The 27,224-nt window shown below is 50.1% G+C and overlaps 1 protein-coding gene across 2 annotated transcripts; it reads left to right on the top strand.

Annotated features, from left to right (window-relative positions):
- The first annotated feature begins 5,631 nt into the window (after positions 1 to 5,631).
- On the top strand, positions 5,632 to 10,915 carry THY1 (Thy-1 cell surface antigen). Of its 2 annotated transcripts, XM_005667396.4 has the most exons (4): positions 5,632 to 5,721; positions 7,847 to 7,908; positions 8,405 to 8,740; positions 9,217 to 10,915. In XM_005667396.4, the coding sequence occupies exons 2-4, from the start codon at positions 7,872 to 7,874 to the stop codon at positions 9,327 to 9,329; spliced, it is 486 nt and encodes a 161-aa protein (XP_005667453.1). In that variant the 5' UTR covers positions 5,632 to 5,721; positions 7,847 to 7,871; the 3' UTR covers positions 9,330 to 10,915. The 2 variants fall into 2 exon arrangements, with proteins under 2 accessions (XP_005667453.1, NP_001139601.1); NM_001146129.1 differs by lacking the exon at positions 5,632 to 5,721 and having other exon boundaries at positions 7,872 to 7,908; positions 9,217 to 9,329.
- Positions 10,916 to 27,224: the final 16,309 nt, after the last annotated feature.

Below are 27,224 nucleotides of genomic sequence, written 5' to 3'. Positions count from 1 at the left end.
TATATTTCTGCTCTTAGCACATGCAGAACAAGCCTCTTCTCAAGACTTCAGTGGGCAGGATGTGGGTCTCATTCCAACTTTGTTTTATGGTTTGGGGGGCATGTCTCATGCTGCTATTGCATAGCTTTGTGCTAAGCCAGCCTGCTTTCTTGAGTGATCATTAACTTACAGGGGGCTCCCAAAGTTCCTTCTCCATATGTGATTTCCTAGTGGGATTTCTGAACTAGCTGGGTACTCTCTCCCTAAGAGGCTGAAATGACTCTGACGGCTAAGGTCACTTGTGTCTGTCTACCAGAGTACCTACACAACACCTCTCCTCACGACAGGGTGCCACAGCATGGCCTCGGGGTAAACAGACATCTTATATGGCGGCTCTGAGAACAAGTGTTCCAGCAAAGTAAAAGCTACATGGCTTTTTTTGTTTGTTTTAATGGCCGTACCTGTGGCATCTGGAAGTTCCTGGACCAGGGGTTGAATCTGAGTTGCAGCTACAGTTGCAGCAACACTGGATGCTTTAACCCACTGCGCCAGGCCAGGGATTAAACCCACACCTCTGCAGCAACCCTAGCCGCTGCAGTCAGATTCTTAACCTACTGCCCCACAGCAGTATATATGGCCATTTTAAGACCTAAATGCAAAAGCCTTTTAGCATCTCTTCTGCCATATTCTATTGGTGGAAGCCCATGGAGATTCAAGGGCAGGGCGAGGAACACAGACTATAATTCCTAAGAAAAGAGATCAAAGAATTTCTACCCACCTTAGTAGGCCTATTAGGGATGCTTCATTTCTGTTCTGTATCATTTAGCATTAGATATGCTTTTGTGATTGTGTAGCAGGTCAATGGGAGGCTAGCTGAACCCTATGGCAGTTGATATAAACTGAGGCACCTCAGTTCTCCACATGACCAGCTCGAACTTCCTCACATGGCAACTGAATTCCAAGAAAGCACATCCCAATATATAAACACTTACCAAGCTTCTGCTTACATCTCATTTGCGGACAGCCCATTGGCCAAAGCAAGGCACATGGTCAAGGCCAAAATCAATGCAGAAGGCGGTCACGTCAGGGCATGGATATGAGGATGCCTGATTCCTTGGAGGCAGAAATGTAACAATCTGCCATACCTGGACAACTCCCATGTGTCTTTAAAGACTCAGTTCATGCCTCTCCTCCTCCAAAAAGGCCTCTTTGCAGATTGGGAAATTTGTTGCTTTTTTTTTTTTTTCTTTTTAGGGGCACACTTGAGGCATACAGAAGTTCCCAGGGTAGGGGTTGAATCAGAGCTACAGCTGCCAGCCTACACCACAGCCACAGCAATGCCAGATCTGAGCCATGTCTGCAGCTCATGGCAATGTGGATCCTTAACCCACTGAGCAGGGCCAGGGATCAAATCCACATCCTCATGGATAATAGGTTCGTTACCACTGAGTCACAACGGAAACTCCTTTTTTTTTTTTTTTCAAGATTTTTAATTTTCATAGACTAGTCATAGCCCCAAAGAAGTCTGAGGAACAACAGAAAGTTACTGATTTTCTTTTTTTGCATAGAAGAGACACTGAAAACATACCATCTCACATCATCAGTTCAAAAAAGTAACTTAGGAGTTCCCATAGTGACTCGGCAGAAACAAATCCCACTAGCATCCATGAGGACACAGGTTTGATCCTTGGCCTCACTCAGTGAGTTAAGGATCCTGAGTTGCTGTGGCTGTGGTGTAGGCCGGCAGCTACAGCTCTGATTTGACCCCTAGCCTGGGAACCTCCATATGCCATGGGTGCAGCCCTAAAAAGACAAAAAAAAAAAGACAAAAAAGTAACTTAGGGAGTTTCTGTCGTGGCTCAGTGGTTAACAAATCTGACTAGGAACCATGAGGTTGGGGGTTCGATCCCTGGCCTCGCTCAGTGGGTTAAGGATCCGACGTTGCTGTGGTATAGGTTGCAGACCCAGCTCAGATCTGGCATTGCTGTGGCTGTGGTGTAGGCCGGCAGCTACAGCTCTGATTAGGTCCCTAGCCTGGGAAACTCCATATGCCACTGGTGCAGCCCTAGAAAACAAAAAAAGAAAGAAAGAAACTTAGAATGACAGTATAGACCAGTGACAGTATAGGAGGGCAGGTGTGTGGACTCTATTAGGCCAAATTAGGACTCAATAGTATATACCATCTTGACATCTGATGACATTGGGAGGGTCTCAGGTGGCTAACCACAAGTTCTGCTTCCCAAATAGCAGCTTCTTCTGCTAAGTTCCTCTGGCCAATTAACCCTCCTTTTCATGGGGACCAGGTATAGTTCCTGCTTACCCCTGAGAATCAGGCTTCAGGTTCCTGCCAACCCACAGAATTATTCAAACAAGCCAATCATACCCTCCTGCAGGAAAGGGGCCATCCACCCTTTGGATGTGACAAAACCTACCTCCCACACCCCCTGCTTATTCACTATTCCTGAGTACAACCCCCAGGTGGCAGTGCCTGGCATGTGGTGTCTTTCCCTGGGCTATGAGTACAGGTGACTAATAAACTGCTGTCAATAGCATCTGTCCAGTGTCAGGTGTCACATGTTCAACCATCTCCAAAACCCTAGAGTGGGAATCTGGGAATCCTGCCTTATCCACAGAGAGATTAGGAGGCAATCAGAACAAGGTAGCAATCTGACAGCTGTGCTCAGAGTACCCTACATGACCTTGTTTTTCTCATTTCCATGAACCAGTGAAGTTGGTCCAGCAGAAGTCTGAGGACCCACCCTGGGAGCAGAGGAGAGCCCTGAACATAGAGTCAGGAGACCTGGGATCCAGCTAGTCTTGGCTGTGCTCCAAGGTATTTATCTGACCTTTGACAAATCATTATCCTTCTTGGGCCTCGGTTTCCAGCTATAAAATGGTAGATGTCTTCTGCCACCTCTGTGATTCTATAAAGACCATCTGATGAAATCAGGCAACAACAAGAATGAATGGCTACTAGTCCCTGGGTCTTCCTAAAGGAGTCTGCATTTTTAGAGGCGTAATTACTCCCTGTGTCTCTAGATGGGGCAACTGGAGATGATGGGAGAAGAAAGCCTAAGGGACTAAGAGGAAAGCCACAATCTGTCGGTAAATCCTGCCTTGGGTAGAATCTTCTAAACCTTTCCCGCTTTCAGCACTCTTATCCTGTCCCACAGGCAAAGGGGAGTTTTTAAATCTCCTCTCCATCACCATCTTGTGTTCCGCCCTGGTTCCTAATTGTCTTACTTGAGCCATTCACTCCATCCAGCCGAGACCTTGTTTTAGCAGACACACAACTGCCTAGAGTCTACACGCCCCTCCCTTTCCCGAACTAAAGTGCTTAGGGACCCAGAAAATAGGCCAGGTCCTCGTAACCTTATCGAAATAGCACAGCTAGGCCTTCCACCCAACAACACTCAGAGACTGGGCCATAGGGTAGGAAACAGCATCCAGAGTCTTGTCCAGACAGAGCCCAGACATCTTCTGTAGTTAAGAGCCCTCTGGGTATTCTCACGTCCTGCCCCAAAAAAAGGAACCAAGCTTATCTGGGGGCGGTGGGGAGAAGGGGGTGTAAGCCAAAGCTAAAGCAACTAAAGCAACTGTGTTCTGATAGGAAAGATCCCTGGACTGAGAACAAGAAAGCTGTTCCGCAGGAAAGAACACACTGCGTGGAGTGTCAGGGAGGAGGCCAGCACCTCTGGAATGCGGCAGGAAGATGAATGGGAAAGATGAGGTGGTGGTGGAGGGCAGCAGCCAGGGCCTTCAAAATCATCCTCCAGACAATGACAAGCCCGGTCACCTGATCTGTGAAGAGGGATGGTCTGCAATCTCCAGGCCCTCGAGCCTGTGCAAAGGGCAGGCTCAGGCAGCTCTGCTGCTAGACTAAGGACATCCCAGGTGGGCACGGAGAGCTGCATTTCTCGTAAAGCGCCCTAGGAGCTTCTGTTGTTCACCAGAACCACGAGCCCCTGGACTGGACCGTTCACAAGGCTCGTTCCAGTTAGAAAATTCCATCACTCTAAGAGCTGGGAGGCACCTAACCTCCAAGGGAGGGAGAGGGAAGTGGATCTCCCACTTGCCAGCCCAGGGATGACTTCCAACAGTGCCATTACAGTAATGGAAACTGCAGTGAAGGTGCCAGGGCTGACTTCTGTGAAGAAAGAGGAGGACAGGAGTTCCCCTAGTGGCTCATCAGAAATGAATCTGACTAGCATCCATGAGGATGCAGGTTCAATCCCTGGCCTCATTCAGTGGCTTAAGGATCCAGCGTTGCCGAGAGCTGTGATGTAGGTCACAGACGCGGCTCAGATCCCGTGTTGCTGTTGCTGTGGCTGTGGCATAGGTCAGAAGCGACAGCTCTGATTTGACCCCTAACCTGGGAACCTCCATATCCCGCTAGTGCGGCCCTTAAAAGACAAAAAGAAGGAAAAGAGAAGAAAAGACATAGGCGAACAGAAAGGCAGATGACAGGGTGGCAGGGCCAGCCTACACGATGGCCCGACCAGAATTCACAAAGAAGCCACAAGGATGCAAATCAATCAAATAAACCTTTGTTCAAAAAAATTTATCTCACCTGTGAGTGGGAGAGACAAGTCACCCCAGGGCTTCTGGTGACTTCAAATTGATAGGGAGAAAATGGTTGCCCCAGGGGATTAAAAGCTTGGTATCTGCTACTCCTTTAGAGTTGGCCTGTCTCCTCCACTTTCCCACAATTCCACCATTTCCCCCTCCCACTGGGCTGGGATGCAGCTGTGGAGTGGCTCAGCTCCAAGGACTAGGGGCTCCACAGCCCAGGTCCGGCGGCCAGCCCTCCCACTTCCAGCCTGGAAGTGGGATGGGGAGTGGGATGAGATGAACCCGGCAGATTGTAGCCACAGATGTGGATGTGCAGGGTCCAGCACAGGGCTTGGGTGAGGAGGGCGGCACCCCATCCCTTGTCTGAAGACCAAGCAGACAGTACTCAGGACTTGGGAGGGGGTTGGGGGAGGAGGAGTGCATGAAACTGAGAAGAACCTTCTAGCTGCCTGCGCCAGGAGGTACCCGGGAGCTGAAGGAGATGGAGTGCCCCAGAGCAGAAAGCCCCTGCAGGTCTGGATGTTCTAGGCTGGATGAGGGGGCGAGGCAGGCCTGGGGACCTGGGAAGACCAGGCGCAGTACCTGCCTTGCTTCTGAAAATGCTGCTCCAACGTGGAAAAACACTCCCACCATCTTTCTTTGGAGAAAGCCTGTAATATTCCAACACCAAAACCTCTCACTAGAGGTTCCCGTGGAGATGGGTTCCAGATGAAAAGGGAAGGAGGAGGCATGGGCGCTGCCTAACCTCCATCCTCCATTCCTTACCCCTCTCCCACCGGCTTCTGAAGCCGGGGTCAGAAGAAAGGGTTAAAGCCTTAAAAGGGGACCGATTTTGCGGGGCTCTGGGGGTCGGCTGGCACACCCTGAGCGGCCCCGCCCTTCTCTCTAGTGTCCAGAACCCTCCCTGCCCTGCCCAGGCCTAACGGCCACAGGGGGAGGGCCCCCCTTTACTGCAGACCGCCACTCTCCCACACCAATATCGGACCGCCTCCTCCTCCCTCTGCCACCCCTTCTCGCTCCCCACTCAGCCTCTGATTGGCCGAGCCCCCGGGTCCTCCCCGCCCCTCCTCTCCCACCCTTGGTGAAAACTGCGGGTGCCGGGCAGGGTGCAGCAACTGGAGGCGGCGGCGTGTCCGGAGCAGTCTGCGGCGGCGAGGGACCGGAACCCAGGTGGGAACTGGAGCCAGGGCGGGGCCCGGAGCGCCCTCGGTGCCCCTGCAAGCTCTCCAGACCCCAAGCTTCAGAAAACCATCCGAGGGCGCTCAGGGAAGGAGCAGTGCAGGGCCTGGGGAGGGGTCTGCTTCCCAGGCAGGGGCGGGAGCCGGACGCCAAGGCTGCAGGCCGGGGGCCGCAACGCATCTTTCGCCCGCTCGGAGGACGTTTGCCTGGGGCGGGGGCGCTGGAGGAGAACTGGGAGGAAGGGCGCCAAGGACAGTTTTGGGTTCTGCTCGCCACCCACACATCCCCAAGCCCCGCTTGCAAAGACAGGGGCGGGGGGCGACGAAACTCGGGGGAGAGAACCGAGGACCCCAAACTAGAGGGAATCTCTGCCCTCCGACCTCGCGACAGGCTGGGTGCGGGGCATCCAAGGAACGGGAAACCGCAGTGCCGCGGGCGGGGACTGGGAGGAAGGCAGGCAGACGGGGGAGGCGAGAACTGGAAAAGGATGAGAGAGGGGGAAGGGGGACTTCAATTGGGAATGGAGGAGATTGGAATGGGGAGACGGAATAAGGGTGGGGTTAGTCGAACGCGTGCTGAGAGGGAGGGAACGCAAAGCTTCTGCGGGTTCTGAGCTGCGGGGACCCAGGAAACGAAAACAGACTGCGCCTCCCCTACCAGCTGTCTACCCCTCCCTTTGGCTCTCCATCCCCTGCCAGCCCCAGCCCCGTTTCTTCCTTTCTACCCCTTCCTCTCCTGGATCCCGAGCTCACACTCCTCCTCTGTAACTCAGCGTCCGCTAATCAAAACCAGATGTCAGTCCCCCTTTCTTCCCCAGCAGCACCTCCGGGTCCCTCTCGGCAGGGGTCTGGGAAGGAGTTGACTGCGTCCGCGGGCGCCGCAGTACCCCAGCCTCGCCCCTCCCTCCCCACCTCTGGGAGCTGGGCTGAACGCCTGGGACCCTGGAAGCCGCGAGTCGCGCGCCCTGCGCACCCGGCCGACCCCCCTCCTGTGGCCTCTCCCTGGAGAACTCCGCTGCGGACAGGCTAGGCTACCTGCTCTGTGTCTCCTTGCCAGAATATTGATTCAGCCTAGGCTGCAAAAATAAGACAGGGCAGAGAGCCTAGGCAGGGAGGCTATGGAAGCCAAACTGGAAAACTGCAAGCCCAAGAATTCCTCCTGGAGAGCTAGAGAATTGGAAAGGTCTTGGTTCCAAGGCAGAGAACACATGCACGCATTTGCAATAGGACAGCACTGCCGTTTTCCTCACACCCTTCGCTGTGGGCCAAGTACAATCCTACCTGGGGCCCCACACATACCTGACGTCATCCCTGGCCACACAGTCATCTAAGAGAAAGGAAATTAATGTTTGTGGATCACTTACTTACAGTGCCAAATGTTTGTCATTTTTCTTAATCTCCATCACGGCCCCGTGTTATGTATCTAAAGCCCAGTTTCGTTCAGTATCTTTCAGGCATCTGTTATCTGCCAGAAAGGTCTGGCCATCGGGGATTTTCTTCTGAATACGAAATAGGAAGTCTTTGTTTAACAGGTAGAGCGTTTTAGTTTTGCAGGATGTCAAGAGTTCTGGAAATTGGTTGCACCACAATGTAAATGAACTTAACACTTCTGAACTGTACACTTAAAAATGGTTTAGGAGAGGAGTTCCCTGGTGGCCTGGGAGTTAAGAACTAGGCATTGTCACTGCTGTGGCTCAGGTTTGACCCTGGCTGGGGAAATTCTGCATGCCACAGGCACAGCCCCGCCAAAAATGGTTATAATAATAAATGTTATGTTCTGCGAATTTTACTAAAAAATAGGAAGTCCCTATCTTCCTGAAGGGAAGAGGAAGTGGTAATTTCAAGACACTTACTCAAAGTCACCCAACTAGTAAGCATTCAGCACAGATACCCACCACCAAAGGGTATGTTCTCCATCCCTCTTGCTTTCTCTGACTGGGAAGAGCCGAGTGTCTGTCACATTCACTGAGAGGTGGGAGGGGAGAGGGCTACAGAGAGGGGCTTGGATGCCCCCCATGGCCATTATGGCATGTCTCCCAGGGGCCCCCAGGCCTGGCAGTAAATGTGGGCATACCTGCCCCGCCTCTTGGCTGATTCCCACCCTGTTGCACGCCTAGGTCCAGGACTGAGCTCCCCGGCACCATGAACCCTACCATTGGCATCGCTCTCTTGCTAACAGGTACCAGGCGGGCGGCGGGGCTGGGATTCCAAGCACCCTGGCTTCCTTCCCCTCAGAGAAGCTAGCTTCTTCCACACAACCTCAGAAGGCAGGGGTGACTAAGGGAGAGAGGGCTCCTTTTCATCCCTAAGTCAGCTGAGCAGCCTAGTTGATCTGACTCCCTGGGATGGTTTTTAGAAACACAAGTCTCTGAGCCTGCCCCATATTGAGCTGGAAATCTCCCATTGGGGACCGGGAAGTTGCATCAACTCCCCGAGGTCTCCTGCCACTGGAACATACTGGTGGGACCCAGGACTGGAGGAGACGAGGGAGATAGGCTGGCGTCTGCCCTGGGGAAGGCGGACTAGCCCTCACGGACCTCTGGGTGGAGAGAGGTACTCAGAGAGCAGACCCCTATGCCCTCCCTAGCCAGGCCCTTCTCTGCTGTCAATATGGGTGGGGAGCTCCCCTGCTCTGCAGGTCCTCCCCAACTTGGAGGGGGCACTGCTGGTGTCAGTCTTGCAGGTGGCCCGTGGACAGAAGGTGACCAGCCTGACAGCCTGCCTGGTGGACCAGAGCCTTCGTCTAGACTGCCGCCATGAGAATACCACCAACCTGCCCATTCAGTACGAGTTCAGCCTGACCCGCGAGAAAAAGAAGCACGTGCTCTTGGGCACTGTGGGGGTCCCTGAGCACTCCTACCGCTCTCGAACCAACTTCTCCAGCAAGTACGACATCAAGGTCCTCTACTTATCAGGCTTCACTACCAAAGATGAGGGGATCTACGCATGCGAACTCCACCTCTCTGGCCAGACGCCCAGCATCTCCAGCAAGAATATCTCTGTGTTCAGAGGTGAGGCAAGCCCCCGACAAGACTGAGTGAGCTGGGAGAGGTGGGCTGGGGAGGAACGGGCCCGAGAGGACAGTGGTTCCCGACCCTTCCCCTCTCCCCGCACTGCTGCCTGTTCCCGGCGGAAATCATGCCCTCAGCGAGAACAGGGGAAGGGCTAAGGGGACAGGCAGACGGGCGGACGGTGGTGGCGGACACTTCCCCCATGACTGCGGGCAGGTCACTTGGCATCCCTACACCTTCTCGCCACCTGGAAAACGGGATGGCACTAGCTACGTCAGCCATAGTTCTCTGGTGATGATACTTGTTCAAGGGCTCCGGAACTGGCAAATGGGAAAGATGGTTGGTTCTGTTCCACCAGGTTGGCCCTGGTTCCAGCCCAGACGCCATGGGAGGGCGGCCTTGCTCTGGGCCTGGGCCTGCTGAGTCCTGGTCCCTCTTCATTCCTGCCCTGCCTCTCCACCCCGTTCTCTCCACAGACAAACTGGTCAAGTGTGGGGGCATAAGCCTGCTAATCCAGAACACCTCGTGGCTGCTGCTGCTTCTGCTCTCGCTGCCCCTCCTGCAGGCCATGGATTTCATCTCCCTGTGACTGATGGGGCCCGTGGAAGATACACGAAGCCACAAGGCCCAGTGCAGAGACCCTACTTCTCTGAGTCAGCTGACCCCCTCCCCCCAACCCCTCACACACCTTGGGGAGAACTGGGGACCCCACCGCTCCTAAGGACTCCCAGTGCTGCATGCCATTATCCCCCTCTCCCCCACCGCCACCTCGTACCCTCTCCGCACGCCACTGGCTATTCGTCCTCTTTGTTCCAGAGCTGCTTTCTGTCTGGTTTATTTAGGGCTTGTCCTTCCTTTTCTTTGGAGTTTGTGAAAAGGGAAGCCAGGGTTGGGGGCCTGATGGAGAGTGGGGGGGATGGAAGGGTAGTAGGAGGGAGGGGCACCAGACCCAGGGGGCTGTCATCCTTGCCTGGGAGAGACCTGGACGAGGAGGGGGGCCTTAGCACCTCTTTCAGCAGGAGGGATGGTGCCTGAAGAGCTCCGATGTGAGGGGAGTGCCAAGCGCTTGTGGCCCATCAGGTGAGGAGACAACTCAGCATCCCCGGAAACACTTTCTGTGGCAGAAAAAAGGCAGTCTTCTTACCCCAGCGCACGTGCCTGGGCCCAGGGCATGGTCCAGTGAAAATGGAGATTCTGCCTGGAAGGCAGTGATGAGGGGCTGGAGAGGCAGGGGGAAGAGGGTCCATCATCCCTCCCCTCCTGAGGAAACTACAAATGGGAGTCCAGCATCTCGACCAGCAGTTGGGAGGGTGGCGAAGGAGGACAAGCCCCTTCCCAGGCTATCAAAAGTTCCTAAGAGCTTCCAGAACTCTGACCCGGGGGCAGGAAGTCAGGCCAGGTGGAGCCCCAGAGGCCTACAGAGTCTGGCCCAAGTGTTTCTCTGGGAGGCTCTGCCCTCCTCCCCCATCAGTGCCTGAGCCTTCAGACAGCATCCTGCCCCACAGGCCTGCCTTCTCGGGGTCCGCTGGGGGCCTGAGGGAGGCCATGGGGTGAGACCCATGAGCGGGACATGCTTTTCCCAACACCCAGCTCCCCCACCTGGCGGCTCTGCCCTGTCCTGTGACCGTGTGTAGTGTCACACAGCTTATGGCATCTCATTGAGGAAAAAGAATATTGTACAATAAAACCAAGCCTCTGGAATCTGTCCTCTGTCTCTGCTTTGCTCCTCTCTCCCCAGGCCCGCCCCCACCCCCTAGCCGGAAGATCCAACCCACCACCTCTTCCTCCCCCCCTTACCTGCTTCAGCAAGGCCTTCCTCTCTGCACCCCCACCCCTACCCCCGGCCCCCAAGGATGGACCAATGCTTGACAGGCTCTTCAGAACCACCCCAACCCAACACGATAAATGAATGTTCCATCTCTGCTGATTCACCTGGCGGGAACGACCTTACCTGCGCATGTGTGAGTTAAGCCACATGGCGCTGGTTCCAGAATACGCTAATAAGCACGAAGGTGCAGAGTCCATGTTTTCCTCTCAGATCTGGTTGATCTCAAAAATGCCCTGTCAAAAAGAATGTATATGGATGTATGGCTGTATCACTTTGCTGCGCGGCAGAAATTGACAGAACATTGTAAATCAGCTATAATAAAAAAAATGTTTAAAAAGAAAAAGAAACACCCTGTCAGGTTACATCTGCTATTGAGCGGGGCACCGAGAGGAGGCTTGGGAGGCCGTAGGTGGGCAGCGCATCAAGGTGTAAGGACCAGTGTGGCCACATGAAGGACTGCGGGTGCCCATCCCCAGCTCACGCCCCTAAAAGTCACTGAGTGGAAGGGGAACAGCGCCCCCTGGCATTAGGGGCTAGAACATCATCACAGGGTGGTTCTAAGTCCCTGTTGCTGGCAGTCAGGCCCACAGCCGAAGGCCTTCCCTGCTTTGCCAGGGAATTAGGGGAAAGAGGGTGGTGACTACGCAGAAGCTGACTCATTTGAAATTTAGCACTGGATAGGATGATTTTTTTTTTCCGGCGTTTGCTTAAAGGCCCAGGATCTAAATTCACACCACTGGCTCCCACTCTTCGGACAGCTCCCATCAATGCCTGGACCTTGCCAGTGGACCCTGTAGTGGCCATGTTCGAAGAAAGCGAGAGAAGCCCTCAGGGAAGAGAGGAAGCTGCTCTTGTCACCAAGCACAGGGGCCCACCCATCCCTGCCTGGGCTGTGGGCCATTCCACACAGTGCAGCCAACCTGGGGTCCCCAGAGGTGGGGACCCCCCAGACACAGACCCCTCGTGTTCTGCCCTGCTTGCAGCCAGAAAATGAAAAGAGTCCTTGTACAGGAAGGGGATTCAAATGCCTCCCTCAGGGACTAAGAGAAGGTCTTTCTGGAAGGAACTGGGAAGCCAGGTGTAAAGCCCCGACTGAGACCCTGGACCCTGTGTAAGGACTTCCGTATGGTCTTTGTTACCCTGGTGCTGTTTCCCTGAAGAGTTTCGAGCCCACCCGCAGTGGCCTGAGGAGTCAGCACTGCCCTTGGCAGCCACGCTCAGGAGGGGAGAGCCACAGTGAGTGGCATTAGCTTAAGAAGCCACGGAGGCCATTGGAAGCTCAGGGACTGTGGAGGAAGGCAGGACTGAGGGAACAGGCCTGGGCCCGAGAAGAGGCTGTACAACTTAAAGTCAGGGTTGTCTGGAGTTCCCACTGTGGCACAATGGGATCAGCAGCATCTTGGGAGCGCTGGGATGCAGGTTCAATCCCCAACCCAGCACAGTGGGTTAAGGATCCGGCATTGCCACAGCTGCGACTTCAGTCTCGACTATGGATCAGATCTGATCCTTGGACCGGGAACTCCATACACCTCGGAGCAGCCAAAAAAGAAAAAATAAATCAAAATTAAAAAATAAAGTCAGAGCTTGTCTCACAACACAGGGTGACCCAGAAAGACTGCAGGCCAGGGCTGCTGCCATAGGCTTTCAGAGGCCACGACCAGTTCCTTTCTGGTCAGGTCAGGAGAGATTGTGGGGGAATGGGACTTCTGCAGTGACTTGGCTAAGTACAAAGAGGGCTGGGGAGGAGTTCCCGTTGTGACGCAGGAGAAACGAATCTGACTAGGAACCATGAGGTTGAGGGTTTGATCCCTGGCCTCGCTCAGTGAGTTAAGGATCCAGCGTTGCTATGAGCTGTGGTGTAGGTCGCAAATGCAGCTCAGATCCTGCATTGTTGTGGCTGTGGGGCAGGCTGGCAGCTACAGCTCTGATTAGATCCCTAGCCTGGGAAACTCCATATGCCGCAAGTGCGGCCCTAAAAAAAAAAAATAAATAAAAAATAAATAAAAAATTAAAAAAAAAAGAGGGCTAAGAGGGCTGGGGCCTGCCTCAGTTCCTGCATACTTGCCCAGATCCCACCCCATCAACTCCCTCCCCACTCCTCCTCACCCCTCTCCCATGACCCCCTCGGCCATCTAGGTCCCTGCCTAAGGGCATGGAATTCTCACTCAATAGCAACAGAAAGCCCCTCTCCACACCCCCATTTCTGATTCCACTGAGACAGAGAAGTATCTGCAATGTGAGGGTCCCCCGCCCCCAACATCAAGGGGCTCCCTCAGGAAGGGCAAGGTCACCATAGCACAGGGACAAGCAATAAATATACAGCATCCAGGGGACCTGTGACACACATCCTCCAGCAGCCCAGCATGACTTCCCCCAGCATGACGCCCCTCTCCTCTCTGTTCATAGCCTCCATGTTGTGGTGGGCAGGTTTGTCTTCACATGTGACAGAAGCAAGTCCCAGGTTAGGAATAAACCATTTCCTCATCTACCACTGAGGAATCAGAGGGGCTGGGGTCCTTCCAGAGACCTCAGAATTCTGGCAAAGTGTGAGGGTCGTCAACTCCCTCCTAAGCCAGAGGCCTTCAGGACGAGGGTAGGACTGCCTTCCTGCCCAGGGCTCTCAGGCACTGAATGTCCCCCTCCACCTTTCAGGGAGGATCAATAGTGTCCTGTCTTTGCCTGGCAAAGGGAAGACCTCAGGGCAGGGGAGCTACAGAGGTGGGCACATATTGAGAGTTCCCCAGTGGCTCAGCAGCTTAAGGATCAGGCATTATCAATGCGTGACTCGGGTCACTGCTGTGGCATGGATTTGATCCCTGGTACGCAGGTACAGCCAAAAAAAAGAAGTGTGCATGGGCTGTAGAGGCCAGTGTGGCACCTATGGGACAGTTCCGTGGAGGCCAAGTGTGGCTTCCACACCGGAAGTGACCTTTGATGGCTGGAGTTCCCAGCAGCAGAGGCGAAAGAATGGCTGGGCACAGTCAGTGGAGGCCACCTGCCCAGTCTGCGGGAAAGCAGCTTCCTGGATTCAGTGGGAACCCAGGCTGGATGACCCTCAACACTTCACCCTTCAGTGCCTCACTTCTCTGATTTCTAGAATGAGACAGTAGGTAGCACTGGAATCATTTGTTCGTACAATAAACATTACGCACTGGGCCATGCTAAGAGGTAGATGACACAGCGCCTGGCTGAAGGAATCCACAGCCAAGTAAGAAGTGAGGAATTGAGTTCAGTACAGTGATAAGTGCCAGGACGTAGAGAAGCTGCAGCAGACAGTACTTGGGGGTTTCTCAGCATGCATTCTCCTCTCCTTTCTCAGTAAGAGGACCGGCAAATTAGAACTAGAATACGTGGTCCAGAATAAAGACTTTTCCCAGGTCCCTTGCAACGAGATGTGCACATGTAGCTAAATTCTGTCCAATGGAACATTAGCACAAAATAATATCTATGAAGTGCTTTTAAAGGGAGAATGCATGCCTTTCAACCCCTTTCACCTTCATGCTGGCTGGAATGTGAAGCTGATGGCTGGAACTGGAGCAGCCATCTTGGACAACGAGATAGAAACTGCCTGTGACAAATGACACAGCACGAAGACAGCAGCCTGGTTCCCTAACCATGGAAGAGCTGTCAGAGCAGCCATGGAAGACCGTGTTAGGAGTTTCCTGCACTCACAAGTGAATTAAATGTACCTTAAAAGAAGCTGTTATTTAACACGACTGGACTTGAGATGGAATTCCCGTTGTGGCTCACTGGAAACAAATCTGACTAGTATCCATGAGGACCCAGGTTCGATCCCTGGCCTCACTCAGTGGGATAAGGGTCCAGCATTGCAGTGAGCTGTGGTGTAGGTGGCTGACGCGGCTCGGACCTGGTGTTGCTGTGGCTGTGGTGCAGGCCAGCGGCTACAGCTCTGATTCAACCCCTAGTCTGGGAACCTCCATATGTCACAGGTGCGGCCCTAAAAAGATAAAAAGCCAAAATAAAAATAAATATAAATAAAATAAATAAAAGTGGTTAAGATAGTAAATTTGGGGTGGGGCCGCAACCTTAGCAGGTGGAAGTTTCCAGGCCAGTGATCAAACTTGCGCCACACCTATAATCAGAGCCACAGCAGTGACAACGCCCAATCTGTGACTGCTGAGCCATGATGGAACTCCTAAGATGTAAATTTTACATGTATTTTTTACCACAATAAAAAAAATAAAAAGCCAAAAGTCAAATTCAGAGAGCCAGGAAGTCGAATGGTGGTTGCCAGGGGCTGGGGAGAAGGGGAATGGGGAGTTATTATTTAATGGGTACAGAGTTTCAGTTTTGCAAGATGAAAAGCATTCTAGAGATGGAAGCTGGGGAGGTGGCACAACAGTGCGAGTGTATTTAATGCCACCCAACTCTTCTGGACATTTTATCACAGGTATTTTTGAGAAAAGGAAACAGCCAAAGCACAAAGGAACTTTTTGGTGTGCTTACATGAGCACTTATATTAGTCAAAATTCATCAAACTGTACGTTAAAACAGGTGAATTTCATGAAATGGAAATTTTACTTCAATAAAGTGCCATGAGAATACATATGTAGGGCCCCTTGCCGGGCTAAAGGGCTTTCCAAAGGAGTCATGATAGGCCTTAGCACAAAAAACAGGCGCTATTTTTTTTTTTTTTAATGGCGGCACCTGCAACATATGGAATTTCCCAGGCCAGGGACTAAATCCAAGCCGAAGCCTCAACCTACGCCACAACTACAGCAACGCCAGATCCTTTAACCCACTGCTCCAGGCCAGGGATCGAACCTGTGACTCTGCAGTCACCCAAGGCACCACAGTCACATTTTCAACCCACTGCACCACAGCAGGAACTCCACAGACTCCTGTATTTTGAAAGCTGATACAAAGATAGAAGTATCATTTTATTTCTTCTATATCCTGAAAGACTTGGGAAGGGGGAGCAGAAACCACTGAGGGTTCAATCCGAAGACAAGTCTCAGTCCCTCTCTCTGGTAACTCACAACTCCTGGCTGATACAACAGCCCTCAGAGCACATGGGCTTCCCTATCAGGGTCCCTGACTCATATCCATCCAAGCATTTACTAAGCGTGCATCCCAGGCCAGGAAGGGTAATTATCTATGCAGCGCAGTGGGAACAGAGCAGTGAGCGGTATAGACAAATTCCTTCCCCATAAAAGAGGAGATGGACATGAAGCAAGTAACCTAAGAAGTAAATCGGATTATTGTAGACAGGGATTGTTCACACCTGAGAGGTGATAAGAAGATAGGCCACTTTAGTTGGAATGATCAGGACAAGACTGAGGAGGGAGCTCTTGAGCCTGGATGGGAAGGATGAGAAACGGCCAGATTTCCAAAGAGATGCAGAAGCACAACCAGGTGGAGGGCACAGAAAGGGCTCAAGGTGCCCAGGCAAGGAGGGTACAAGATGTCACCGAAGAAGCAGGTGTGAGCCAGGTCCCATAGGGCCTGGGAGGTCATGATGAAGAGCTTGAATTTTATTCTAAGGGAAACAGGGAAATGATAAAGGATTTGATCTAATAATGTTTTTAAAGATCCCTCTTGCTGCTTTGTGGAAAATGGACAGGAGGAGAATAAAAGCAGAAGCACAAAATCAGGAGGCTATTGCTGTAGTCCTAAAACAGATGATGGCAGTATGGCAAAACAGAGAGAAGTGGTGACTTTGAGATACATTCAGAGTTAAAACAGGGAAGACTGATGAATCTGAGTAAGGGCTGTGGATTTTGCCAATATCAATTTCCAGGTGTCTTCTATTTGTTTTTTTGGGGGGGTTGTTTTGTGTGGCTGGCATGCAGAAGTTCCCAGGCCAGGGATCAAACCTGCACCACAGCAGTGACAATGCTAGACCCCTAACCACTGGGCCACCAGGGAACTTACTCCAGTTCTGATATTGTACTAAGGTTATATAGATGTTACCATTGAGGCAAGCTGGATGAAGGGTATGCAGGACCTCAACATACTTTTTTTTTTTTTTTTTTTTTTTTTGGCTTCTCCTGCAGCATATCGAAGTTTCCAGGACAGGGATCAAATCCAAGCCACAGCTGCAACCTAGGCTGCAATTGTAGCAACGCCAGATCCTTTAACTCACTGAACCTCGCCGGGAACTCCTTTTCATTCTATTTTTGTAACTTTCTGTTCATCTTTAATTATTTTAAAATAAGGGTTTGGGGAGTCCCCATCGCGGCACAGTGGAAACAAATCCAACTAGGAACCATGAGGTTGAGGGTTCGATCCCTGGCCTTGCTCAGTGGGTTAAGGATCCGGCGTTGCCATGAGCTATGGTGTAGATTGCAGACACAGCTCGAATCTGGCATTGCTGTGGCTGTGGTATAGGCCGGCAGCTGTAGCTCTGCTTTAACCCCTAGCCTGGGAACCTCCATGGCCTTGGGTGCAGCCCTAAAAAACAAAAAAATAAAATAAAATAAGGGTTTGTTTTGTTTTTTAATTCTCAACAACCAAAAAAAAGACATAAATATTAACTCCAGAAGCTCCAGAGGGACGAAAAAAAGAATTCTAATCATACAGCACATTACATGCCTTAGATGTGAAATATTTATAGAGTCATAATAATATAATATAAACACCAAATAGTGATTTTAACCAAAAATTGTGCTAAAGCGATATTGAAGGCTGAGAGAAGGCTAAGTATATGTGTTTGGTGGGGAGGAAATGGGCATATAAGAGAGCTAAACTTCATTTTCCATTGGTGAAAGTCAATGAATAATTGAAAAATCAAGAAATAGCTATCTTGGCGTTCTCATTGTGATTCAGTGGGTTAAGGACCCAACTAGTATCCATGAGGATTCAGGTTCAATCCCTGGCCTTGCTCAATCGGTGGGATAGGATCGGCATTGCCACAAGCTGCAGTGTACATCCCAGATACAGCTCGGATCTGGTGTTGCTGTGGTTGTGGCATAGGCTGGTGGCTACAGCTCCAATTCAACCCCTAGCCTAGGAACTTCCAAATACCTTGGGTAGGACCCTAAAAAAAAAGACAAAAAACATACATATATACACACACACATATATGTACATTTGTGTGTGTATATATACACACACACACACACACACACACATATATATGTGTGTATGTATGTATACCCATATATGTGTATATTGTGTGTACACATATGTGTGTATGTATGTGTGTATATATATACACACAAATATACATATATATATGATGTGTGTGTATATGTGTGTATATATACATTCTTTTTCTCACATTATCCTCCATCGTGTTCCACCACAAATGATTAGATATAGTTCCCTGTGCCATACAGCAGAATCTCATTTCATATCCACTCCGAATGCAATAGTTTGCAGCTACTAACCCCAAACTCCCAGTACATCCAACTCCCTCCCCTCCCCCTTGGCAACAACAAGTCTGTTCTCCATGTCCGTGAGTTTGGTTTTTTTCTGTAGATAGGTTCATGCGTGCCATGTATTGGATCTCAGATATGTGATATCATGTGGTATTTGTCTTTCTCTTTCTGACTTACTTCACTTCGTATGAGAGTCTCTAGTTCCATCCGTGTTGCTACAAATGGCATTGTTTTGTTCTTTTTTATGGATGAGTCAAAAGTTTTGAAAAAGAGCAATCAACTAGGTCAACTTTGGTGAAACAGTTGGGTAAGATGAGGACCAAGTTGTTGACGACTAGAGTAGCTAGTCTCAAAGACGGCCTCCGAAATAAAATATTCCTGTGTAATCCTGTCCCCTTGTACCTGGCATGGCTCTGGGTCTTACTCATAATCAATAGCATATGGTAGAAGTCATGCATAACTTCCGAAGCTAGGTCACAAGAAGCCTTACAGTTTCCACCTCATTTTCCAAGAATGCTCACTCATAGGACACACCTTCTTGGAACCCAGATATCAGTCTGAAAGCCCAATCCACATAGTGGCCACATGTAGGCACTCCAATTACCAGCCCCAGTGAAGCTCCCAGCCAACAGCCACCATCAACTGCCACCATGTCAGTGCACCATCTTGGACATCCAGCTCAGCCTATCACTGGGATGACTGTGACCTCATGAGAAAGAAATGCCAAGTGAGAAGTTTCCAGCCAAGCCCATCAACTGCAGCAGCATGAGACACATTCATAAATGTTTAAAGCCGCTAGATGTTGGAGTGGTTTGTGATGCTGCAATAGTGACTTTAACAAGAACAGTTCAATGGAGTGGTGGTAAGAGAAGCCAGTTGGGGAGTTCCCATCGTGGCACAGTGGTTAACGAATTCGACTAGGAACCATGAGGTCGCGGGTTCCATCCCTGCCCTTGCTCAGTGGGTTAAGGACCCAGCGTTGCCGTGAGCTGTGGTGTAGGTCACAGATGCGGCTCGGATCTGGCGTGGCTGTGGCTGTGGTATAGGCCAGCAGCTACAGCTCCGAGTAGACCCCTAGCCTAGGAACCTCCATATGCCGCAGGTGCGGCCCAAGAAAAGGCAAAAAGACAAAAAAAAAAAAAAGAGAGAGAGAAGCCAGTTGGGAGTGGGTGAGTGAAAGTGAATGGGAGGGGGTAGACCTCTTTTTCATGAAGCTGAGCTATGACTGGTGTGGGAGGTAGAGTCAAGGGGAGTTGTTTATTTTTAAGATGGGAGATACTAGAGCATGGTTGTAATGTTGATGGTGATTATTCTGGAGACAGGGAAAGACTAATGAACAAGGAGGAGAAGAAAGAGAAGAAGCAGAGTCTTCAGGAAGGCAGGAAAGGAGGGGCCTAGAGCAAGGAGTAAAGCCAAAGAGGATCGGTATGGACCAGGGGAGATTCGTGAACTTGAAGGTAGGAAGTTCAGGGGTTTTCACACAAGTAGCAAGGACATCAGCTGAATAAGAGGGTGACGAGATGGAGGGCAGATAAGACAGGTTTGAAAAATGTAGATAATATAAAATAGTCATAAAAAAAGTGGGAGTTCAACATCTTACAATAATCTATAATGGAAAAAAATACATATGTACGTAATGTGTAACTGAATCAGTTTGCTGTATAGCTGAAACTAACACAATATTGTAAATCAACTACACTTCAATAAAAAAAATTTGTTTTTAATTTTAAGACCCATAAGAAATCCAGACTGGTTAAAAAAAAAAAAAAAAAAAAAAAAAAAGCGGGAGTGGTAGGGGAATTCTAAAAAGAGCCTCCCAAGTTTCTACAGCCCTTACTCCTGGAATCTGTGAATGAGATGAGATGTCGCCCCGAGGTTGTGTTACATTAAAGGGCAGCATTGATCTGAAAAGAGAAGATCATCTGGGTAGGCCTGATCCAATCATGTGAACCCTGAAGAGCAGAGACCTTTCTCTAAGAGGGAGACGGAAAGAGATCTGAAGCACAGGGTGATTCAACAGGCCACCACAGGCCATGTGAGGAGGACTGCCGGCAGCCTCTAGGAAAGGAGAGCAGCCCAGCTAGCAGGCAGCAAGAAAACAGGGACCACACCTACGGCTGTAAGAACTGGATTCTGCCAACAACCTAAGTGAGGTTGGAAGTGAATTCTTGCCCTGAGCCCCCAGATAAGAGGCAGCCTGGCCAACACCTTGATTTTGGCCTTGTAAGACCCTCACCAGAGAATCAGCGGAGCCCACCAGAACTTCTGACCTTCCAACTGAGATAAAAAATGAGATAAGCCATTAGATTCCTGATAATGTGTGATTCCTGATAATGTGTTAAACGCACAGTATCAGAAAACTAATACGTTGGGAAAATAAACATCCTGGGGAAACGTAATAGAAATGCTGGGCGGTGCTGAGGTGACCCACTGACGTCTGTGGCCATGAACATAAAGGAGACTTAATTGGGTCACTCACCTGCCAGGGTGCAGGCATACCAAGGAAGGGAAGATGGCCTCGGAGAGGGCCCAGGTTTTTCCAGGCAAGAGCAGCAGAGGGCAGGAGGGGCAAAGGAATGGAGGAAGTTAGCAAAGGGGTGATTCAAATGAGCCTTAACTGGGTCAGGATGGGAAGCTGTCAGAGGGTGGGCAGATCACCTGTAGAGAGAAAGAGGAGATAAAGAAGGTCAAAAGCTGACAGGCCAGAAGGTTGGCCTGTTGAAATCAGGGAGGATGGTGGAGTTCCCGTCGTGGCGCAGTGGTTAACGAATCCGACGAGGAACCATGAGGTTGCGGGTTCCCTGCCCTTGCTCAGTGGGTTAAGGATCTGGTGTTGCCATGAGCTGTGGTGTAGGTTGCAGACACAGCTCGGATCTGGCGTTGCTGTGGCTCTGGCGTAGGCCAGTGGCTACAGCTCTGATTAGACCCCTAGCCTGGTGAACCTCCATATGTCGTGGGAGCGGCCCTAGAAAAAAGCAAAAAAAGACCAAAAAAAAAAAGAAAAGAAAAGAAATCAGGGAGAATGATGAAAGAGAAGGAGTGGAAAGGCAGACAAGGAGCCAGGTATGAGACGGGTGACCTAGAGCCAGCACAGGACAGTAGTGAGGAAGGGTGGTGACAGGGTGACCAGATGCCAGGAGTCCTGGCAGGGGTGCTTGAAGGAGGGAGGAAGGGAGGAAGAATATTTACCCCACCTGCAGTGGACTGAATTGTGCCCCCCTCTTCCAAAAGATACTTACAAGCCCTAACCCCTGCCATCTATGAATGCGACCTTATTTGGAAATAGGGTCTTTGCAGATAAACTAAGTCTGTGTGAAGTCACAGGATTAGAGCCTGGCATCCTCATAAGACAAAGAAAATCTGAACCCCAAGAAACAGGAGATACAGAGGGAAGACAGCCACGTGAACACGGAGGCTGAGACTGGCGTGGTGCTGCCCCAGGCCAGGGATCACCTAGGGCCACCAGAAGCTGGAGGAGGCGGGGAAGGATGCTCCCCTAGAGGCTTCAGAGGGGGCATGGCCCCGGCAACACCTTGATTTTGGATTTCCGGCCTCAAGAAGTGTGAGAAAACAAATTTCTGTTGCTTTAAGCCACCCAGTCATGGCCATACGTCACAGTAGCTCTAGGAAACCCACACCCCAGCTCCTGCCCCTGAGGTGTGTGAGGGTCAGAGTGAAAGCGGACTCCACTGAAGGGGGCTTCAGGGGGAATGGTGTCCTCAGGGGACAGTGAGTTTCATTTAAGGCCAGAGTGGAAGAGAACCTCCGGAGAGAAAGCTGAGGACGAAGCAGAGCCCGCCCATCCCAGAGCCGGGTCCTGGCACGAGAGGTGGGGGCAAAGGGTGGGGAATTAGCTCAGGCGAGGAGCTGCAACAGGAGAGATGTGCTGATAATCTATTTATTAGTTGGACTCTTTGGATCTCAGGGGACAGAGCCAAATGGCAAGGATTGGCAGGACGCCGTCACTGAGGGGCCGGTGGGCAATCAGTTCACTGTTGGCCCGATGCTCACGCCCACCGTCCTGGGTCCCTGGTGAGTCCCCTGCAGGAGGGGCCAGCTCTCAGGGAACCTGAGCCCTGGCACATTCAGGACACTGCCCCCTCCTGCCACAGGGCCTTCGGAGGCAGCTCCACCCCTCCCACAGGTGACACAGCCCCTTGGAGCCTCCGTGTCCTCTGGATGATGACAGCCAGCATCGGTATCACAGCTCTGGGCTCAGGCATCCAGGAAAGCTTTATGGTTTTCGGCCATTTGACCCGAGCTGTCCAATATGGTAGCCACTAGCCACAGGTGGGTATTTAGATGTAAACAAATTACATTTCAGTAAATTAAAAGTTCAGCTCCTCAGTCCCACCAGCCACATTTCAAGTGTTCCATAGCACGTGTGGCTAGTGGTGTTCCATCCTCACAGAGAATTCTATTGGACAGAGCTGGACTAGACTGCAGGCAGGAACCACAGCTGGCTGAACTGCTGCCCTTAAGAGCAGAGCTGGTCCAGAGTTCCCATTGTGGCTCAGCAGTGACGATTCTGACCAGTATCCATGAGGATGCAGGTTCGATCCCTGGCCCTGTTCAGTGGGTTAAGGATCCAGCATTGCCGTGAGCTATGGTGTAGGTCACAGATGCGGCTCAGATCCTGAGTTGCTGTGGTTGTGGCGTAGGCCAGCAGCTGTAGCTCCGATTCAACCCTTAGCCTGGGAACTTCCATATGCCTCGGGTATGGCCCTAAAAACCAAAACAGAAAAAAGAAAAAATTTGGAACTGGTCCACAGCAGGTGAACTCTTGAAGAGGGGCAGGGCAAGGACAGAATAGCCCTCAGAGGGACACGGCTCAGCCTTGCTCCCTGAGGTGAAGGTCAGCTCCAGGGATTCTCTGAGCACTCCAACGGCTCAAAGCCCAGGACACAGTGTCATGAGACCCAGAAAGGGCAAAGCTTCTCTTTACTGCAAGTCCAAGGCCTGCCTCACTCCCTGTCTCAGCACCAATGACAGCAGAAACTCCACTTCCTCCAACCCCTCCCTACCCAACCACAAGGCTGTGATACACCTCTAACCCTCAGAGGCCACTCACACCAGGACTCGGTCCATCCCAAAGCCAGCTGTGGGACAAGAGTAGGTCTGCATGGAGTTCCTGTTGTGGTGCAGGAACCATGAGGTTGCAGGTTCAATCCCTGGCCTCGATCAGTAGGTTAAGGATCTGGCGTTGCTGTGAGCTGTGGTGTAGGTTGCAGATACAGCTCGGATCTGGCGTCGCTGTGGCTGTGGTGTAGGCCAGCAGCTGTAGCTCCGACTAGACCCTTAGCCTGAGAAACTCCATATGCTGCGGGTATGGCTCTAAAAAGAAAAAAAAAAAAAAGAATAGGTCTACAGGGCGTCCACAGTCCACCCCACCCCTTCTCACTTTCCTTCACCCCCCGGTCCCTTTTGCGCCTCAGCTCCTGTAAACACCTGCTGGGCCCAGACCCAGCCAGAGCACCTGAAACTCAGAGCAAAGAGATACTTTCTCCCTACTGCCTTCTAAGAAACAAGAAGGAGAGAAAATAATTCCCATCCACCAGATCTAACATTCCTCTCGGCTCAGTGGTGGATACTTGATTTACATCTAAGAAACTAAAAGCTAAAAGCAAAAATAAACCAATGGGACCTAATCAAACTAACAAGGTTTTGCACAGCAAAGGAAAGCAAAAAGAAAACAAAAAGACAACTTAACAGAATGGGAGAAAATACTTTCAAATGATGCAACAGACAAGGGCTTAATCTCTAAAATATATTAAAAACTTCTACAACTCAACAGCAAAAAAAGCCAACAACCCAATTGAAAAATGGGCAAAAGACGTGAACAGACATTTCTCCAAGGAAGATATACACATGGCCAACAAGCCCATGAAAAAATGCTCAACGTCCCTGATTATTAGAGAAATGTAAATCAAAACTACCATGAGATACCACCTCACACCAGTCAGAATGGCCATCATTAATAAGTCCAAAAATAACAAATGCTGGAGGGGGTGCGGAGAAAAGGGAACGCTCCTGCACTGTTGGTGGGAATGTAAGCTGGAACAGCCACTATGGAGAACAGTATGGAGGTACCTCAGAAATCTATACATAGAACTACTGTATGACCCAGCAATCCCACTCTTGGGCATATATCCGGACAAAACTCTCCTTTAAAAAGATACTTGCACCCTCATGTTCATTGCAGCACTATTCACAATAGCCAAGACATGGAAACAACCCAAATGTCCATTGACAGATGACTGGATTAGGAAGATGTGTTATATCTACACAATGGAATACTACTCAGCCATTAAAAAGAACAAAGTAATGCCATTTGCAGCAACATGGATGGAACTAGAGACTCTCATACTGAGTGAAGTAAGCCAGAAAGAGAAAGACAAATACCATATGATATCACTTATATCTGGAATCTAATATATGACACAAATAAACCTTTCCACAGAAAAGAAACTCATGGACTCGGAGCACAGACTTGTGGTTGCCAAGGGGGAGGGAGAGGGACTGGGGTGGATTGGGAGCTTGGGGTTAATAGATGCAAACTATTGCCTTTGGAATGGATTTGCAATGAGATCCTGCTGTGTAGCACTGGGAACTATGTCTAGTCACCTATGATTAAGCATGATAATATAAGAAAAAAGAATGTATACATGTATGTGTAACTGGGTCACCATGCTGTACAGTAGAAAAAAAATGTATTGGGGAAAAAACAATTTAAAAAGAAAGAGAGAGAAGGAAGGAAGGAAGGAAGGAGGAAGGAAGGAAGGAAGGAAGGAAGGAAGGAAGGAAAGAAACTAAAAGCCCCCCTTTGGAATGATTTTCCCGAAGCAAAGCATGAGTCAGCCCCCAAGGTGAACTGAAGTCTCTCCCTCCCTAGAGGCTAAAAACTTGCAACTTTTAAAGGATGGTTTTTCCTGTTTCTCTTTACTAAGGTGTCAAAATCTTGGGCTGGCACCCTTTATAGAGGGTTCCCCAGAGTCAGCCAGAAGACCAGAGGGGGCCATAGTAACCAGCATCCCATGCCAGCAGAAGGTACCTGGCATGTGAACCCCTCACTGAATCCATCTGCATCCAAAAGAACTGGATTTACCACCCTCTTGTTGAAACTGCTGGGAAATCCTAAAAAGGTAAAATTACCCAGGAGTGATAAATAGAAATATAATACATGTACTCCTGCTAACTTCAGATCTGTAAGATGTTATTGATATTTTCTTTACTGCACATGCTAAATGTTCGTGTTGATTTTAGTGAAGATAAAATATTGATCAGGCATTTAACAGGTCACTCAGTCTTCCTAATCTTATTTTTTATCAAAGGTCTTCAACCGTAAAACCTCCTACTTTTCCAGCAACTTGATCCTCAGGGTTGGGAGGAAAATTGCCAAACAATAAGAAGTATAAGAATGACACTCTGAACTAAGACAGAAGCAATGGCGACAGAGAGAAGGGACCCTGAGGGGAATAAAAGAAAGAGAACCAAAGCGGCTCTGACTAGCATCCAGTGGGTTAAGGATCCGGTGTTGCTGTGAGCTGTGGTGTAGGTCGCAGATGCAGCAGCTCAAATCCCACATTGCTGTGGCTGTGGTGTAGGCTGGCAGCTACAGCTCCAATTCAACCCCTAGCCTGGGAACCTCCATATGACGAGGGTGCGGCCCTAAAAAGACAAAAAAAAAAAGTTTCAGGCCTCACAGTTGGTAATCAGAGAAATCAGAAGTTATCCCAGGAACTCTACAATCTGCACGTATAACAACCACTGTGCTTTAAGCTACACAAAAGCACCAGAGGAAAAGGAGATGGAGGGTGGGGGGAAGAAAAGCATTACCACAAAATCTGAAGGAGGAGAGGACTGCAAGGAGGAAATGGGTGCAGGTATGGAGTTTGTAAGAGGTCAAGTAATTGACTAGGACTAGAAAGGCCCATTGGACTGAACAGACGGCAGATGGTGCTGACTGGGTGAGGGAGGTTTCCTGATGTCTGGGGGGTAGGAGACTTCCCACAGGGAGGTGGGGAGACACAGGACGTACAACTCCTCCAAGAAAACTATCAAGAGGAGAAAGCAAAAACCTAAGTTCAAGATTTTCATTTGTTTAAAGGGAAGAACTGGGAGACTTATACATCAAAGGGAAAGTTGGTAGAAAAGGTAAGATTTTTGTTTTGTTTTTTTTTCTTTTTTTGTCTTTGTAGACACTTCAGTTCAATAGAAGTCTTAGCTCCTCCTCAAGGGATATACATAACAATCTGATGTAAATCTTTTTAAGTTCTGCTAGAACTAAGCCCCCCCCCCCCCATGGAGGATGGTAACTATGTAACTACCAGCTGAGACCCTGGTCTGAAACTAAGGAATGATGTTGACCTTTGCTGACCCTCATTGACTTCAGTCAACTAAAGCTTGGATTCTGGCAACCTTTGCCTCAATTCTATTGTGAATTCTCTTTGGCTCAAGGCCCTTCATGAATATGCATGCACCCTTAGCTTTAAACTTCCCCAATTTTGCTGTTCCAGGATACACTGCTTGGGGAAAGACACCGCCGTGCACACGCGCGCGCGCGCACACACACACACACACACACACCCTGCCCCGGTGTTCTTCTTACTTGCTACAAGTAATAAATTTTACCTTCTTCCAATCTTTGGCTTGGTTGTGTCTTTTGGCTTGAAGCCCACCAAGAGGTGAACCCAGTTTTCAGGTAACACTAAGGAACAATTAAAGAGTTGAAATCCAGAAGGGATTTGTCCTGGACAAGAAGCGGGACACTTCTTTCACTGCTCTTGGAGCAGAGGGAACACTGGATTTGGATATATTTGTAGGAAGAACTTTAAGTGTTTTCCTCCTGATTGCTTCTAGTTTCTCTGGGAAAGAGAAGACAAGAAGGGACTTCAGAGTGATGATGGGCAGAAATACCAGCCTTGCATAAGAACAAGAGAAGCAGCTAAGGGCACGAAAGGATTGATGGTCCAGGTGAAATTGAAAACCTGGACTTGCCCCGGCACCAATCTACATGGCTATGCGGTTTTCTTCACCACCGCAGTGTAAGTAGAGAAAGGTTATACACAAAGAAAAGGAGCGGCAAAAATTCAAATTTCCTTTCGGCTTTTTCTGAAAAGACAAAAGAGAATCCTTCCATTGACTCAGTGCCTCCGTTCACCCAGTCAAGGGGTCATCACTAATCACTGGTCTCCTGTTACTGAGTGGAGAGTCTTAAAGAGTAGAGAAAAAAGAGAAGAGGCAAAAAAACAGGTCCGCTCCTGGTCGGGTGGGAAGGAGAGGAACATTTAGCCTTCCCTAAATACTAAAAGCT

The sequence above is a fragment of the Sus scrofa genome, chromosome 9, assembly GCF_054392235.1.
Source record: "Sus scrofa isolate SSC_HxYL_T2T_F1_AM1 chromosome 9, Sscrofa_HxYL_maternal_Yorkshire_Landrace_v2.0, whole genome shotgun sequence".
NCBI classification, from domain to species: Eukaryota; Metazoa; Chordata; class Mammalia; order Artiodactyla; family Suidae; genus Sus; species Sus scrofa.
Note: the sequence above shows the minus strand (reverse complement) of the source record. Positions and strands in the feature narration are given on the sequence as shown.